Consider the following 19,103-nt stretch of genomic DNA (forward strand, 5'->3'; position numbering starts at 1 on the left):
GATAATGATTCCCAGAGCCTGGGGGGAGATGCCTGTCGAGAACTTCAAGTCCTGCAGGCTTCTACCTGTCGCCAAATACCGCAGGGTAGCGACGAGCCTCTGCTCCGGAGTGATGGCTTGCCTCATGCAGGTATCCTGCCTGCTAATATAAGGGGTCAGCGAAGCCAACAGATGGTGAAATACGGGGTCCGACATCCTGAGAAAGTTCCTGAAATCATCAGGATTATTCTCACGGATCTCATGGAGCAAAGGCATATGAGAGAACTGGTCATGCTGAAGCAACCAATTCTTGGTCCATGAACTCCTCCCCACCCTGTTCATGGACTGGACTTGTATCAAGGTCAGGACCCCAACACCAAACCCCCGCACAGCACAAACTCTACGAGGAGTACGTATACCCAACATGGCTAGAAAACGGTCAGCTGCTCAGAACGAAGTAACAGAACGCACTGAAGAACAGCAAGGCCTGTGAAGAGCGACCTGAAAAACAGTAACGAACGCACAAGAACACAATGACTACTTAAAGTCACGCGGAACTTGCTTGCACACACTGAAGAGCAGATACAAACCCACAAGCACAAACTGAACGGCAGAAAACGATCTGAAAACCACGAGTCTGAAAAAGCACGAATCGTCTCTCACCAAACTTTTACTAACACGAGATTAGCAAAAGGAGCCCAAAGGGTGCCGCTCTTGGTTCTGAAATGGCCTTTTCTAGTCTCGTCGTACGTGCTTGACGTCACCGCGTTCTTGGCGATCGGAAATTCCGACAACTTTGTGCGACCGTGTGTACACAAAACAAGTTTGAGCCAACATCCATCGGAAAAAATCCTAGGATTTTGTTGTCGGAATGTCCGAACAAAGTCCGACCGTGTGTACGGGGCAAAAGAGTTTCCTCCCAGCTAGTCTGGGTATACCAAACCAGGCTGATATCTCATTGGTTGGCATAGCATGACTTCTGATTAGTTAGCTTCCCTATACATTGCCTAAGCCAGCCCCCTTTAATGCAAATCCTAGTGATTATTTTGAGAAGGAGAATGTTCCCGGGAAGTTTAAGTATTGAATCCGTTGTGGGCCCCTTTTTGCATATCCCAGCATGGGATGCTTTGAAGTGAGTATGTGTAACAATGAGGTTGGAAACCCATTGTTTGTACACAAAAGCTTAGGCACCGTCTTGTCTCGAAATATATGTGAAGACCAATATGTTCTTACCTGCATAGATACAAGCTAAATGTAATATATTCCTAATTACAATATTTTACAGCTATTAATGGAAATTTCACATAAACTCATAAGGCAACACTCTCTTCTCCTCTCCTCATGCTATCAGTTAATGCACGTTCATGTGCATTCGTGCGTGCTTGTGCATTTGATGTTAATGTGCAGTTTGGAAAGTTCTTGTGATTGACTTCTTATATTCCTTAGTAGAATATCATAATTTTTATTGAGTATTAAGGAACTAGGCAAGGTCAGATGTATTCCCAGGTATCTAATACCTGACTTAGGGGCCCAGGAGAAGCCGGAGAGCGCTGAGAGATGGGATTGTACCTTCTTAGATAGTGAGATAGGAAGCATCTGCGATTTAGAAATATTTACCTTGTAGAGTGATAGTAACCCAAATTTCTGAAGTAGGTCAGAGACCACTAGAAGGGAGGATTCGGGATTTGAGAGGGAAATGATTACATGATCGGTGTATAGTCTTATTCTGTGATCTACTTGTCCAATTTTAATCCCTGTGATTTTGTGGTGATTCCTGATAGCCTGTGCAAGGGGTTCCATAACTGAGGCGAATATTATGGGCAATAATGGCCATCCTTGCCTTGTGCCATTTGTGATGTTAAATGGGTGCGAGAGGGTGCCGGAGGTGTATACTTTTGCACATGGATTAAAATAAAGAGCCCTTATAGCCGAATCCATAAAACCTGTGAGGCCGAAGATGTGAAGTACTTCCTTCAGGTAGGCCCAATGTACACGATCGAACGCCTTCTCTGCATCCAAAGAAAGGAGCAGAGAAGGCGTGTGGTGGAACTTGGCCCATTGGAGAGTGTTAAGGATGCATCTGGTGCCATCAGAGGATTGGATTTTCACAAAGCCTACTTGGTCAGGGTGGATTCATTTTGGTATGATGTTTTCTAGGCTTGAGGCAATGATTTTGGCATAAATCCTAATATCTGTATTGGGGGGAGAGATAGGATGGTGATTAGCCGGTTGGTTTGGGAATTTTTCCTGGTTTGGGTAATGTTATTAATGCTTCGAATTTTTCTTTGGAAAATACTGCTGAAGTTGCTGCTACATTATATATCTCTTGTAAGTGGGGAGTAAGTACTGTGCTGAATTTTTTATAGTACCTATTACCAAAACCTACAGGGCTTGGGGTTTTGTGTAGAGGATGTGTAGAAATTGGGGTCACATTCCACAAATTTCTACAAGAAGTTGATTGTGTCCCTAATAGCTATCATTACACCTATGGTTTTCTTTTCCAAATTGGCGAAGAAGCAGTGTGGAAATTTGTGATGGGAGACTCGTAATGCGTTGGGTTGAGTTAGATGTGTCTCTTGTGCGCACATTATATCGCATTTACCCTCTTTTCACGCTGCAGACATTTTCCATGGGTAGAGGGGTTTTTAGCAATTGGAGCAGGTATTGTGGAAGTTCAGGAGGAGAAATTGTTTCAGGAATACCTCTGAATTTCAAGTTGTTCCTCCTGGATCTATCCTCAAGATCTGTGACTTTGTTTTTCAGCCATTGGATGTCATCATCTCGATCTTGATAGCTATCCACTAAAACATTGTGTGCAGTAATGCAATCTCTCACTTTATGTTCAGTTACATCCATTCTATCTTCTAATTTCTCCACTTGTACTTGTAGGTCTGATACTGAATTGTACAACTCAGCCTGCAGATCTTTTTTTAATGATAAAAGCATTTCCTTTAGAGTGTGTTCAGAGGCAGGGTGGTCAGATGTGAGGAATTCTGAGAGTGAGACCTGTGTAGTTAATGCATGTTCACTAACCTCTAATGCAGAGAAATGCTTTTTACTCACAGAACCTTTGGATGTGGGTGAGGCAGCTGGAGAGTCTGCAGTGCGCTTGTAAGACTGCTTGTCATCCTGTCTATGTTCCTGCAGCTGAGGCTCCTGGGGTCCATGCTTCCTCCATCGCCATCTTGGTTCTCCTCTCTGCCTAATCCCGGGAATAAGTCTGTGAGCTTTTTAGGCTGTCCCACTCCGGAGTTGCGGCGGGAGGAGGGTCCCCACGACATCCTGGTGATTGGAGGCAACGGATCGCCATTCTGTAGGGCTTGTGGTGCTGGGTGGTTGGTGGCAGAAGTTTCTCCTTGTCAGAGCTCCTGATCTAAGCTGTCATTTGCACGAGCGGCCAAACCACGCCCCCCATTTGGCGTTAATGTATTCTACTGTCAAAATATTAATTTATTCTGGCAATTAAAATGCATTAATGTGTGAATGTGCCTAAACGTGTTCAGCATACTGAGTGTTAATGCGCCTTTATGCACATTTGGCTTTTTTTTCTTTTTAACCAAACGCTTCTCTTCTTACTGTGCCTCTAAACGTTCCTGCATCTAAATGCCTGCAAACGCATTTGTGTGCATGGACACATAGGATAACATAGAGGGACGTTTAGAGGCAGAAAAAAAGAAAAGAACCTATAATAAAGTGTGCATGAGGCCTTAAAACCATACCAATGCTACAGCAAAAGCATCATTTAAAAAAAAAACAAGCAGAAACAGAGGGGCGCTGGACTAAGTGCAGCATATAAAAACAATGATTTTAATAAAATGACAAATGGCAACTCACAAAATAATAGAGATATACAGGCATTTTTGTTAAAACGTAGGATAGCATTGTGTGTATGCCGCATACTGTTTACACCCAGGAGAGACAGCCTTCACGTGATGCTATCCTAGGAATCAGACGGTCTAGAAAGCCTTTGAGATGGACATTTCAACAAAAATGCCTGTATATTTCTACTATATTTCTTGAGTTGCAATTTGTCATTTTATTAAAACAATTGTTTTAATATATTACAAAATCAAAGTGCCCGCGCTATACTCTACAATCAATGTACATCCTGTGAGTCAGTGCCAAAGAACATATCCAGTGTTCCATATAAAACCAAGCAAGTATATAGTGCAATATATTCCTGTTCATATACATGTAAGTACAGTAAGTGCTACTGTGCTAACAACATAAACAATATATGAAAAATTTGCACATTTAGAAACTTATTGAGTTTATAAATTGTTCAGTCACATACGTGCACTAAAGTGCTCAATAATATAAGTCCATCAATATATATCCTTAAAGATTTTCGATTGAAATGGATCTTTGTGATAGTGCTCCAAACTTATTTGAAAGGTGCCAACACTCTCGTGCTCCCCCTATGTGATTATCCTCACCTCAGGGCATGTGACCGTTTGGTCAAATAACGCTGTTGAACCACCTATGGGTTCTGTGATGTATGGGCTCTACGGGTTCCTGAGCCGTTCTATGAATATATCCTTGATTCATATAGTAAAAACAAGCTAGATAGTGCTTTATCGTTTAAACCACAGTTATTTAAAAAACATTTCCAATCAGGGTATTCATACACTGTAGGTGCTTGTAGCGCACCAATCTAATCAAAAAGATCTGTGTATAACCCAGTCAAAGCCATAGGTCCATTCATTTGTTCACAGCTGCTCATCCTAGCAATGCTGCTAATGCCTAATAAGAGGGTCCCGGCCAATGATTGACCACCGGCACCTGATGATCAGCTCTGAGCTTTCCCAAACACATCTCTGTGAATGTAAACAACACAGAGCTGTGTTCAGTGGCAGGGGATCTTGTTGTTTGCTCATTCCCTGCTAACTGGGGAATGAAAACAACTTGTTCCCCAGTAAAAGCAGCACACAGTACACTCATAAACACTTGTTAGGCACACATTTAACCCATTGATTGCCCTAGATGTTAACCCCTTCCTGCCCAGTGTCATTAGTACAATGACAGAGCATATTATTGCACTGATCACTGTAATAATGTCACTGGTGATGTCAGTGGCAGTTAGTTAGTTTCCCCCAGTGTCAGTTAGTGCCAGATTGCCCACCGCACTATAGCAGGTTGTGATAAGCTGCTGATCACTACCTTCACTAGTATAAAAAATAAAAAGTTGAAATATCTATCCCATAGTTTGTAGACCCTATAACTGTTACACAAACCAATCAATCTACACTAAGGCTAGGTTCACACATATGCGAATTGGATGCGTTTTGAACCACATGTCATGTGAAAGAACATTGCTTTCTATTGTGCCTGTTAACATATGTCTGGTGGTCTGTGTGGTTTCAGTATGAATTGAAAAAGAGTCCTGTCAGTTTTCTGAGCAGTGCATTCCGGCTCAGGTGCAAATTCTGGCACATTGACTTCTATGGGGATGCTTCTGAATTACACATGTCATTCAGTTGGGAACAGGATAAAATCTTGACCCAATACTCATACAATCCTGACCTGATCCTGATCAAAAACTAACCTGAAACGCTGAACAACTACTTTGTCAATTAGCTGGGAAAGCTTCAATTTGCACCGCACATGTGTGAACCCAGCCTTATTTGGATTTTTTTTACCAGACATATGTAGCAGAATACATTTTGGCCAACTTTTATTAAGAGATTAAATTTTTATTTTTATTTTTTATGGAATATGTTTTATAGCAGCGGTCATGCAATGCTGTACCCAAACAAAATGTATATAATTTTTTCACACATATAGAGCTTTCTTTTAATTTGATCACCTCTGGGTTATTGTTATGTTTATTATATAAATAATAAACGACCATCAATTAAAAAAATATATATATATATATATACATATATATATATATATATATATATATATATATATATATATATATATATATATATTTTTTTTTTTTTTTTAATTGATGGTCGTTTATTATTTATATAATAAACATAACAATAACCCAGAGGTGATCAAATTAAAAGAAAGCTCTATATGTGTGAAAAAATTATATACATTTTGTTTGGGTACAGCATTGCATGACCGCTCAGTTGTCAGTTAAACTAGGGCAGTGCTGAATAGCAAAAAATGGCCTGGTCATGAAGGGGGTAAAATCTTCCGGAGGGCAAGTGGTTAAAGTGGAGAACTACAAAAGCAAGTTCAGCTTATTTTTATTTTTTTATTTCCCTAAGCCAGAAACCGGGTGTCAGTCCAGGCACCTGGCGGATTCAGATTCCGTGGTCGGGATGACTGACATTTGTGACATCCGCAGAGAGCAGACTTCAGCGCGCTCTCTGCTGAAAATGGGTCACAGGAGTGCAAAACAAATTTCACTCCTGTGATCTAAAGGAGAAGTCCAGCCAAACAAACTTTGGCTATACTTCTCCTTTAAGGCACATAGGCGTGGGTGCCATCCCCATTACTCCAGAAAAATCCCAAAGAATGCTAAGCACCTAAAATCTTGCAAAAAGACACTTATGTGCTATTTGGCATTTTTTTCTGAATATATTGGGTACCCAGCATTTCCTGGGATCTCACCAGGAAAAGGGCCACTACAGGATGGAAGCTGGGGTAATGTAAATATATTTGCTAACCTTTTCCCCATTGGGGTTTTTTAAATCCCAATAAAGCATTTTTCTGTTATGCAGCAGCTGTTGTCATATAACACATCAGGAAAATTCAACTGAGCTCCAGGCATAGCCCCCCCTCCTTATGCCTACTCTACATAACTAATCACTGAATACATTTTTTAAAACAAAATGTAAATACATATAAAGTCTGTTGCCTCATGACATTTGCTGAGTCTTGTATCTTCTACTCTTCAGAGAAGGTGAATCTTTCTGTCTGTGAATCCTTCTGTCTGTGTGATGTATACATTTCTATTTGTTTGTCCAGTGGCAAGGTACTCTTATGCCCCATACACACGATCAAACTTTCCGACAACAAAACCGTGGAATTTTGTTCGAAGGTTGTTGGCTCCAACTTGTCTTGCATACACACAGTCACACAAATGTTGGCCAACAATTACGAACGTGGGAACGTGGTGACGTACAAGACATACGATGAGCCGAGAAAAAGGAAGTTTAATAGCCAGTGCGGCTCCTTCTGCTTGATTCTGAGCATGTGTGAACTTTTGTGCATCGGACTTGTGTCCACGCGATCGGAAATTCCGACAACAACGTTTTGTTGGCGGAAAATTTGAGAACCTGCTAGCCAACATTTGTTGGTGAAAATTCTGACAACAAATGTTCGATGGAGCATACACATGGTCGGACTTTCAGCCAACAAGCTCACATACAACATTTGTTGTTGGAAAATCCGATTGTGTGTACAGGGGAATCCAGAAGAATGCAGCAGTATGATGAAGGTACCTACCTACACCTACCAATCATCCTCTGTGTTAGAATAATGACATGCTGTAGTCCTCATCTCATATGTCACAACTATAGCATAGTCAAGTCTCATTGCATGATATTTAAAGTTACAATTTATCTTGAAGGATCAAGTACCTGGTGCAGATTAGCAATGAGCTTAAGGTTTGGTCTAAACACAGGAGCCAAATGTCATGCATAACAGGGGTATTACTTTTGATATTGTACAGTATATGAGAGCTTCCCACTCTCAATGGTGCAGGGCACTGCCAAGTCCTTAAAGTGTAACTCCACTTTTGTTGAGAAAAAAACATTCCCCTCTGGGTTCTCTATGTACATTGGATTATAACAAACTTTTTTGTAGATTCCTAGCTTTTGTTATTCTGGAGAAATCCATGTGTGTTTGTATGTGACTCTGTTCTGAGTGGGTCTAATGGGAGTGGTTTCATAATTAACTGTCAGATGTGCAGCTGGAAAGCACTAATGAAGAAATCTGCTGGGCCTGCATCCCTTTAGACATGCTCCTATTGAAAGTATCTCTCTAAAAATTACATTTTTGTTGCAGGGGATGCCTGAAATCTGATTTGTATCTTAGGCAGACTTCTGGGAAAATTGGTGAGCCAATTACACAAGCAAGAAATTATGTTTCTGGGGAGTGGTCAGTACACACTCTGTGTACAGAACAACTCCAGGTAGCCATATTGCAATGCATTCTCAGAAAATTACATGCTGCAGATTGAAAAGGAAAGGTAATTTTTAATAACATTCAATTACAATATGATTAGTGTCACAATTATATGCACTATATTATTTTTTCTTTATTTGTTCTCTTTTTTTCCCCCACAAAAGTGGAGTTACCCTTTAAAAACTAGTGACATCACTTGGACCTATTCACTTACATAGCTGGGAATCCCTCAATAATAAAGGAGTCGGGGATAGTTAAAAGAAAAAAATTATGTGGGGGTTCTCCTAAAATTCACACCAGGCTCTTTAGGTTACAGTTCCCAGTGGAATCCCAGTAATGTCATTGAGCAAATATTGCCACATTCAAATGTAGTTAATGACATCACGGGAGACCCTGCCCCTTTATTTTAATCAGCTGTCATGCACCAGAGCTGTGAGAAGCAGACAAACAATCATCAGGGTAAGATTGTGTCACGAGACAGTGGGTTTCTTTTAGCGGGTTTGTCATTTGCATGGATCTAGCTTGATGTCAAAGAGTCAAAATTCTCTAAAACTTATATCTCATCATATTATATACTTTTGCTCATTATATAAACCTTATTATACCAAAAACTTCCTTATTGCAAGACTAGTAAACTATACCTATATGCCATCAATCAATTTACATTTTTTTCTTTAGTATTTGTGTTATATATTTGCTCTTAAATATTATATAATGTATACATATTACTATTATATATGCACATATTTACTTTTTCTGCATTTAACTTTTTGATATTTGTTTTTATATTTATTATGAATTCTACCTATGATAAAAAAGCAATAAAATCCTTGTACTAAATTGTTGGATGACGTTATTGACATTATTGATTATGGATTTACCTCATGGGATTTTTGGGGGTCTGGTCAACAACTGTGTGTGTGTTTTTCTACTGTTTACATGTTGTTAATAAGTACTCATTCACATAGGGCAGTATCTAGGGGTTATCTTATTGTTATTGTTTACAAATTCTGATAGCACCCTTGCCCACCGATCCCCACAACCAAAGGGCCAGAATAATCAGGATGAGGCCCATGTCCTCATCAACATGAGGACATAGTGCTTTGCCAGAGGGGTTCTTTTCTGACAAGGTACTCCCCATGTTGAATGTTTGTGGCCTGATATGGTTGGGCCACAAGCCAGGGGGGACATGAAACATATTCAAAAAGGTAAACTTATCCTTTAAATGTTACATATTCTTACATTCTTTTTTAAGGGAAAGTAAATTAATTTTATGGTCATTAAACATATAAATGTTTATACAAAAATCTTTATTTTTCAGACAAACAATTAATACTGAGTGCAAACCGTGAGTTTAAAAAAATATGGTTGTCTTTCTAATAAACTTGCTCAGTTCTGCCTGCATGATTGTTGGCAGCCCGAGTAAGACTGAGTAGGCTTCCAATTTCTGTTTGAGTAGAAGGGGGTTGCTCAAGCAGTAACTGTTATTTCTTTGTACAACCTGTGGATGTCATGTCATTTTATTAATGGAAAGGATAGTAAGTGAAAAAAATGTTTCAATCATAATTTTTTTTTTTTTAAACATAGTAGTAAATTTAACTGTTAATAGGTTTTAGTTGACGAGTATTAAAGATCTAAGCAAAATTAACATTACCTGCAAATTTGACATGAAATTTGTTCTCTGGTTTCAATATCTGAACATACAAAGGGCAATTTGGAGCAAAATCTTTTACTGCCCAGGCCCTTAATATTGTTTGATGGTCCTAAATAGGAAACAAAAATTAACATATGTTCATTAAAAGCAAGTTAACACATTTATTACTCAAGCAAATTTCACAGCATTAAAAGCTTTAAAAAACACAAACACACAAATAATATTAACAGTGCTAAATATGAAGGTACCCCCACACTCTGAGATTTGTTGCAAATATATATATATATATATATATATATATATATATATATATATATATATATATATATATATATATGTATATATATATATATATATATATATATACACAGTATCTTACAAAAGTGAGTACACCCCTCACATTTTTGTAAATATTTTATTAAATCTTTTTATATGACAACGCTGAAGAAATTACACTTTGCTACAATGTAAAGTAGTGAGTGTGCAGCTTGTATAACAGTGTAAATTTGCCTTCCCCTCAAAATAACTCAACACACGGTTATTAATGTCTAAACCACTGGCAACAAAAGTAAGAACACCCCTAAGTGAAAATGTGCAAATTGGGCACAGTTAGCCATTTTCCCTCCCCGTTGTCATGTGACTCATTAGTGTTACAAGGTCTTAGGTGTAAATGGGGAGCAGGTGTGTTAAATTTGATGTTATCACTCTCACTCTCTCATACTGGTCACTGGAAGTTCAACATGGCGCCTCATGGAAAGAACTCTATGAGGATCCGAAAAAAAGAATTGTTGCTCTCCATAAAGATGGCCTAGGCTATAAGAAGGTTGCCAAGACCCTGAAACTGAGCTGCAGCATGGTGGCCAAGACCATACAGCTGTTTAACAGGACAGGTTCCACTCAGAACAGGCCTCGCCATGGTCGACCAAAGAAGTTGAGTGCATGTGCTCAATGTCATATCCAGAGGTTGTCTTTGGAAAATGGACGTATGGGTGCTGCCAGCATTGCTGCAAAGGTTTAAGGGGTAGGGGGTCAGCCTGTCAGTGCTCAGACCATATGCCGCACACTGCATCAAAATGGTCTATATGGCTGTCGTCCCAGGAGGAAGCCTCTTCTAAAGATGATGCACAAGAAAGCCCGCAAACTTTTTGCTGAAGACAAGCAGACTAAGGACATAGCTTACTGGAACTATGTCCTGTGTTCTGATGAGACCAAGATAAACTTATTTGGTTCAGATGGTGTCAAGCATGTGTAGCGGCAACCAGGTGAGGAGTACAAAGACAAGCATAGTGGTAGAAGTGTCATGGTCTGGGGCTGCATGGGTTCTGCCAACACTGGGGAGCTACAGTTCATTGAGGGAACCATGAATGCCAACATGTACTGTGACATACTGAAGCAGAGCATGATCCCCTACCTTTGAAGACTGGGCTGCAGGGCAGTATTCCAACATAATGACGACCCCAAACACACCTCCAAGATGGCCACTGCCTTGCTAAAGAAGCTGAGGGTAAAGGTGATGGACTGACCAAGCATGTCTCCAGACCTAAACCCTATTGAGCATCTGTGGGGCATCCTCAAACAGAAGGTGGAGGAGCGCAATGTCTCTAACATCCACCAGCTTCATGATGTTATCATGGAGGAGTGGAAGAGGACTCTAGTGGCAACCTCTGAAGCTCTGGTGAACTCCATATCCAAGAGGGTTAAGGCAGTACTGGAAAATAGATAGTAAATAAATAAATGTAGCGCTATGTGCAAATAAATAAATCCTACATATAAATGAATAGTCCATAAAATGAAAAAATGAAGAAATAAAACATGAAAAACTCTTCTTGTGATCAGTGTATCCACACAATTCCACCACAGTGATTGTTCGTCCTCAAAAGGAGTGCACACTACCACCAGTAAAAATGCGCGCTCACCTCCCAGAATAGTCAAAACTCATGTGCGGATCTCCCCAAGAGCTCTTTGCTCTCACTTCCTCTTCCCAATCAATGCTGGATAATCCAGATGCCTCTTTTCTTAATGGTAACTCAGCGCATTAATATCAAAAGAAATGGATCATCTCCCAGCTTGGCTCAAGATTCCATGAGTTCAGGACATGTAAATAATAAGTATAGAGACCATAGTGTTCTCCGTATACAAATTTATTCAAAGCCCCCAAACAGACAAGTTGCACTTACAAGATAAAAACTTTTAAAATCACATAAAAACCTCCAGAGTAGCACCGCCGTGTCCACATACACAGTGTCTGGCTGAACGTTACTATCAGCTCCTCCCTTCTAGATGCGTATCGGCCAATCACAGGCTTTCCTCAGTAGATTTAAGAAAAGAGCCATCTGGATTACCCACCATTGATTGGGAAGAGGAAGTGAAAGCAAAGAGCTCGTGGGGAGATCTGCATATGAGTTTTGACTCATCTGGGAGGTAAGCGCGCATTTTTACTGGTGGTGGTGTGCACTCCTTTTGAGGACGAACAATCACTGTGGTGGAATTGTGTGGATACACTGATCACAAGAAGAGTTTTTCATGTTTTATTTCTTCATTTTTTCATTTTATGGACTATTCATTTATATGTAGGATTTATTTATTTTAGAGATTTGCACTTTATGTTTATAATTTTACACATAGCGCTACATTTATTTATTTACTATCCATTTTGAAATTAGTGTGGTGTACCACTTGGAATGTTTAGCAGCTGTGCACGTTTATTATTAGGTTATCTTATTTAAACATCACAATATTTTTTACGTGTGGCGCTGATGGTTTCATCTTATAATTTGCATAGTACTGGAAAATAATAGTGGCCCATTTGGACATTTTCACTTAAGGGTGAACTCACTTTTGTTGCCAGTGGTTTAGACATTAATGGCTGTGTGTTGAGTTATTTTGACAGCAAATATACACTGTTATACAAGCTGTACACTCGCTACTTTACATTGTAGCAAAGTGTCATTTTGTCAGTGTTGTCACATGAAAAGATATAATAAAATATTTTCAAAAATGTGAGGGGTGTACTCACTTGTGAGATACTGTATATATATGGCACTATGGCAAAAGACATTACAGGGGAAAACTCAGGTGCAATGGCAAAAATACACCACTAGATAGATAGGATTCTACCCTGTCAAAACAAATAGATTTATTGACTTGTGCAAAATAAATTACTGCATTATGCTGGGCAAATAATTACAGTCGACGGGAATGCAAAGTGAGACCAGGTTCTCTATTACCCCCAATGTCCAGGAGAAGATGCCAGTAGTAATGGTGAGGCTTATCTGCCACCTATTTGTCTCCCCATTGGGAGGCAAGCAGCTGGTCCTCCCAACTTGTATACTGGTTTTAGGGGATCAAAGGATCCCTAAAAAATAATTTTGATGTTAGTTTAGGACCAAAAATGCTAAGGTGTGAAGGCAGACAGATTCTTTTCTGTATAGTTTTTAACATTTAAATCATTTAACATTAACATTTTGAAGCTTAACTACTACAATCAAACCCATGATGCCTAATTGTTTACATTATTTGCTCACAAATTTGGACTATAAATAATGTTTTGACAGCTAGTTGTCAATTAATACTACTTTTAAAATCACAAATTATCATTAGTCCAAAATAGAAATGATCTACTGGCAAATCATCAAATCCTGGGACTGTCCTTGGAAATGTCTGGGAGTGGTTAAATATTCTGGTCTCTGGCTTATGACAAAGTAACAACTCACCAGATTTTATTCTTAGGATTGTATTTCTGTTTCAAAGTTTTAAAACTGTCATTGAAATAATTATGTTCATGTCATTTGGATATAGTGGAACCTCGGATTGTGAGTAACGTAGTTAACGAGTGTCTCGCAATACAAGCACTGTATTTTTAAAAATCGTAACTCGGTTTGCGAGTGTTGTCTCACAAAATGAGCATGATTCAGGCCAAAGCGTGTGCAATACCACGTTTGGCCTGAAGTGGGGGGGCGCCGGAGCCGAGCTGCGCCAATCGCAGCCGAAGGGCGCCGTTCGGAAGTGCACGGAAAGGCCCGAGGACAGCTCGGCTGACCTTGGCAAACCTCAGGAACGGAGTCTTTCCGAGGTCAGCCGAGGTGTCCTCAGGCTTTTCCGGCCGTTTCCGAGGCTCTCCGGCGCCCCCCACCTCTGGCCGCATGCGGTATTGCATGCCATTGAAGTCAAAGCGGAACAAATTATTTTCGTTTCCATTGACTTCAATGGGGAAACTCGCTTTGATATGCGAGTACTTTGGATTACGAGCATTCTCCTGGAATGGATTATACTCGTAATCCCAGGTTCCACTGTATTAACAAATGTATTTAACTTGTTCTCTGTGACCCTTGATAGTGCTCATACAGCACACCACAACTTTTATATATATAGGCTTATTGTAAGACTAATGTGGAGAATATATGTATACTGTCACTCCATGTCTGACATTTGATCCTGGGACCTGGTGTTCTGTGGAAGGTTCCCTACTGCCTGAGCCACTGGGGAACTTACTTCTGTGTAGAGCCCTTGTTATGCCCTGCTCCTTGATCTTGGACCCTGGCCGCACCCAGTGTCCATCTGTAGGCAGTCACATGATTTAGTGACCTGTAAATCATCACTTCCCCTTCCTGTCTTTGCCCTAGTATAGGTTCCTGTTCGTTCTCGTTGGTGTATGGTATTGTGTTTCTGGTTGCTGACTTTGCTTGTTCCTGACTCCGCTTCTTGGATTACCCCTTGGATTTACGCTGATCTTGTTGCCAACTCCGCCTGTTCCTGATGTCACCTTCTGGTTGACCCCCGTGTACTTCTGCCTTGGTTCACTGACTTGGATTGTTTAGGATTGTCCTTTCTCCCACCTGGTTCCAGTCTTCGGCCTCTACTAACCGTGAATTATTTGCTGGCGGTTCCTTGTTAGGCTATTTGCACCTTCTATTGTGGTCCCCTAATTCCGGCTGCAGGATCTCAACCGTCCCTCCACCTGATACTGGGATAACAAGACTACCGGTCAGGAAACCAGAGTGATGATTGGAATCTCCTGGCAGACCTGACATATACAGTACATTTATTACAAAAGAAACTGTGGGTTGGTCTCCATATAAATTAAAAATGGTTGTATGTCATTAGTTCTACTTACAGCTGCTGTCCTGTCTTCTTCACATCTACTGCTCAATATAAAGCATGCCTCTGCATCATCCATCCTAAGAACAGAAAGAAGTATTGAGCTAAAAAAGACTAGTCTAGCCAAACAGGTCTTAACAGAGTTACATAGTTACATAGTAGGTGAGGTTGAAAAGACACAAGTCCATCAAGTCCAACCTATGTGCGTGATTATATGTCAGTCTTCCATTGTATATCCCTGTATGTTGCGGTCATTCAGGTGCTTATCTAATAGTTTCTTGAAACTATAAATGCCCCCCGCTGAGACCACTGCCTGTGTAAGGGAATTCCACATCCCTGCCGCTTTTACAGTAAAGAACCCTCTACGTAGTTTAAGATTAAACCTCTTTTCTTCTCATTTTAATGAGTGGCCACAAGTCTTGTTAAACGCTCTTCTGCAAAAAAATTTTATTCCTATTGTGAGGTCACCAGTACGGTATTTGTATATTGAAATCACATCCCCTCTCAAGCATCTCTTCTACAGAGAGAATAAGTTCAGTGCTCGCAACCTTTCCTCATAACTAATATCCTCCAGACCCTTTATTAGCTTTGTTGCCCTTCTTTGTACTTGCTCCATTTCTAGTACATCCTTTCTGAGGACTGGTGCCCAGAACTGGACAGCATACTCTAGGTGCAGCAGAACCAGAGTCTTGTAGAGTGGGAGAATTATTGTTTTATCTCTGGAGTTGATCCTCTTTTTAATGCATGCCAATATTCTGTTTGCTTTGTTAGCAGCAGCTTGGCATTGCATGCCATTGCTGAGCCTATCATCTACTGGGACCCCCAGGTCCTTTTCCATTCTAGATTCCCCCAGAGACTCTCCCCCCAGTGTATAGATTGCATTCATATTTTTGCCACCCAAATGCATTATTTTACATTTTTCTAAATTGAACCTCATTTGCAATGTAGTTGCCCACCCCATTAATTTGCTCAGATCTTTTTGCAAGGTTTCCACATCCTGCGGAGAAGTTATTGCCCTGCTTAGCTTAGTATCGTCCGCAAATACAGAGATTGAACTGTTTACCCCATTCTCCAGGTCATTTATGAACAAATTAAATAGGATTGGTCCCAGCACAGTACCCTTGGTTGCAAGCCATCTGGTCCAGGTGATGGCTTTTATAAGCTGAGGTACAGTAAGATGACAAAGGGTAAACAAGGGCTTGAGATCTAAAGCCTTTGCCATAACATGTTATCCAGTACTGAAACGTGTTAATCTCCATACTCACTGCTCACCTGTAGAGAAATAAGAGGATGTATAGTCCAAAATACTTGGTAAATGTTACTTGTAACACCAAGTACTAAAAGTATAAACCACATTTTATCAGTAAAGCAACATTTTAAACAACCATGCTCTTTGTCAAGCTGCACATTCAGCTTGACCAAGAACGTGATCATTTGAAACTTTGCTTTACTGCCACAATGTGATTTGTACTATTGGCACTTTGAGTTACAAGTAAAGAACATTTTGGACTATCTATCTATCTATCTATCTATCTATCTATCTATCTATCTATCTATCTATCTATCTATCTATCTATCTATCTATCTATCTATCTATCTATCTATCCCTATGTGAACGAGTACAGGGTACATAGTACCCCTTGTTGTTCATTCAAAAAAAGTTAAATAGTATATAATAATATTGTGAACCATACAAAAAGTCCTTTAAAAAAAAATTAAATCATGTCCCTCAATGTAAGTCCAATATCAATCACTTCATCCAGAGATGTATATCCAGCATAAATCATGATGTGTGTAATAAATATTATTCATTTATCTATTTATTTATGGTACTTATATAGCGCCGTCAATTTACGCAGCGCTTTACATATACATTGTACATTCACATCAGTCCCTACCCTCAAGGAGCTTACAATCTAAGGTCCCTAACTCACATTCATACATACTAGGGACAATTTAGACAGGATCCAATTAACCTACCAGCATGTCTTTGGAGTGTGGGAGGAAACCGGAGTACCCGGAGGAAACCCACGCAGGCACAGGGAGAACATGCAAACTCCAGGCAGGTAGTGTCGTGGTTGGGATTCGAACCAGCGACCCTTCTTGATAAAGTGCCTCTCTTGATCTAGTTAGCTTAACATCAAGGTACTTGAGCTCTTTTTTCCCCCACGCAAATGGGAACTCCTTTTGAAAAGAGCAATCCCCTTTTTTAACCTGTTTATTTTGAATATTTCTGATTTGGCAGGATTTATCTTGAAATTAGAAATTTCTCCGTATTCTTTTAAGGCTGAAAGCAAGTTAGGGAGGTTTATCCTCGGACTAGTGATGTAAAATAAAATGTCGCCCGCAAAGGCCGCAAATTTGTGAACCTCTTCCCTGTCATTTACTCCCCTGATATCCGGGTTCTGCCTTATCTTTATAAGGAGGGGTTCAAGTGCAAGCACAAATAATAAAGGGGAAAGTGGACACCCCTGTCTTGTGCCGTTGGACATTTCGAATGACTCCGAGAGTGTTCCATTGACCTTGACCCTTGCAGTAGGACGTACATATAATGCCTTTATCCATCTAGACATATTTGGCCCTAATCCTATTTCCTCTAGCATACTATGCATAAAGCCCCAGTCTACCCTGTCGAAGGCTTTTTCAGCATAAATTGTCAGGAGTAGCCCTGGGGCTCTGCTATCTTTAATTCTCTGTATTACCAGGAGTGTTCTTATGCCGTTGCCACTCCCTTCCCTAACTGGTATAAACCCAACCTGATCTGGGTGTACAGTGTCGTTCATTATATTTTTCAGTCTCCCTGCCAATACTTTTGTGTCCGTATTGAGGAGTGATATGGGCCTGTAGCTGGAGCAGAGTGTACTGTCTTTGCCCTCTTTCAGTATAATGGTAATAATGGCCTCTAACGACTTTTTCCTCATGTTCCATTTTACCCCTATCCCATTCATGTAGGAGCATAGTTTAGGGATTAAGAGGTCCTGAAATTTTTTATAGTATAGTATAGTTAAACCGTTGGGCCCGGGGCTTTTCCCGACCGGTGTTTCATTTATTATTTTTTTAATCTCGTCTTCTGTTATGGGGGCCTCTAGTTCGCTACATTTCTCTTCTGCTAATTTGTTTAATCCTATGTCTTTTAGGAAAGCTTTTGTTTTCTCCCTTTTCTTATCAACCTCTTCTGTTGTGATCTTCTTGTTAATAGAGTATAGCTCCCCATAGTAATCTTGAAAGGTTTTGGCAATTTCACTAGTTCTGTATCTTGTATCCCCTGCTGTTGTCTTAAATTTTCTCAATATAGTTAATAGTTTTCTTTTTTTTTTTTAGTGCCTTTGCGAGATACTTCCCGGTTTATTCCCACCTATATACCTCTCCTTTATTAGATTGTATGCCGCTCGTGTTTCTTGTTCTACTAAATCTCTCATAGCCTCTCTTTTATGGTAGAGTTTTAAGAGCACCTCCCTCTCTCCAGTTGACTTATGCAACTGCTCTAAGTCAAATATCTCTTTTGTTCAGGTTAATTTATGTTGCCTTGATCTTTTTTTTTTAACCGAGCCAGTTTTAATCAGGATACCCCTTATATAGTCTTTATGGAACTCCCACACGGTAGCTTCTGATATCTCCACTGATTCGTTTATCTTAAAGTACAGTTCTAATTCTTCCTTTATAAGTTTTCCTATCTCTTTATCATTTAGTAAATCTTCGTTTAGCCTCCAAACACTACTCTTTTTTTGAGGCTGTCCTATGTTCAATGTTACACTTACAGGCGCATGATCAGAAAAAGTCATTATTCCAATGTTTGAACTAGTCACTGCCTCCAACCATCTATGCTCGATCAGGAAAAAGTCAAGTCTGGAGTAAGTCCCATGCACGGGGGAGTGGAACATATAATCCCTAGAGTTAGTATGCTGCGACCTCCATGCAAGTTGATACTGATGCAGTTTCTGTTTCACTATATTGTTCCATGTCATCCCCATCCCCCGTGCATGCGACGTGTTGTCTTTTCCTGGATCCGGGCAGAGATTGAAATCACCAGCCATTATGGCCACCCCTTTCTTAAATTCCATAAATTCGGCCAGCATCCCTATCAGGAAACTATTTGGGTTCCTATTAGGGCCATATATGTTTGCCAGTGAGCAATCAGTTCCATTTAATTTCCCGCTCAAGAATAAGTACCGCCCATCCGGATCTGTCTTTCTCTTGAACAATTCAAACCTTACTCTACTGGCAAACCCTATGGCAACTCCTTTCGCTCGGCTTAAAGGCGAATCCCCGTAGAACCAAACTGGGA

At 40.1% G+C, this 19,103-nt stretch overlaps 1 protein-coding gene across 3 annotated transcripts in view; it reads right to left on the reverse strand.

Moving 5' to 3' along the window:
• The window catches only part of LOC141103379 (potassium channel subfamily T member 2), a 2,416,326-nt gene that overhangs the window by 1,197,955 nt on the left and 1,199,268 nt on the right, over positions 1-19,103 (reverse strand). For all 3 annotated transcript variants that reach the window (XM_073592891.1, XM_073592890.1, XM_073592889.1), the window contains exons 12-13: positions 14,835-14,898; positions 9,722-9,830 (exon numbers count right to left, since the gene is read on the reverse strand). In XM_073592891.1, the coding sequence (XP_073448992.1) occupies positions 9,722-9,830; positions 14,835-14,898 (173 nt within the window). The remainder of the gene's footprint in view (positions 1-9,721; positions 9,831-14,834; positions 14,899-19,103) is intronic.

The sequence above is a fragment of the Aquarana catesbeiana genome, linkage group LG07, assembly GCF_042186555.1.
Source record: "Aquarana catesbeiana isolate 2022-GZ linkage group LG07, ASM4218655v1, whole genome shotgun sequence".
Classification (NCBI taxonomy): domain Eukaryota; kingdom Metazoa; phylum Chordata; class Amphibia; order Anura; family Ranidae; genus Aquarana; species Aquarana catesbeiana.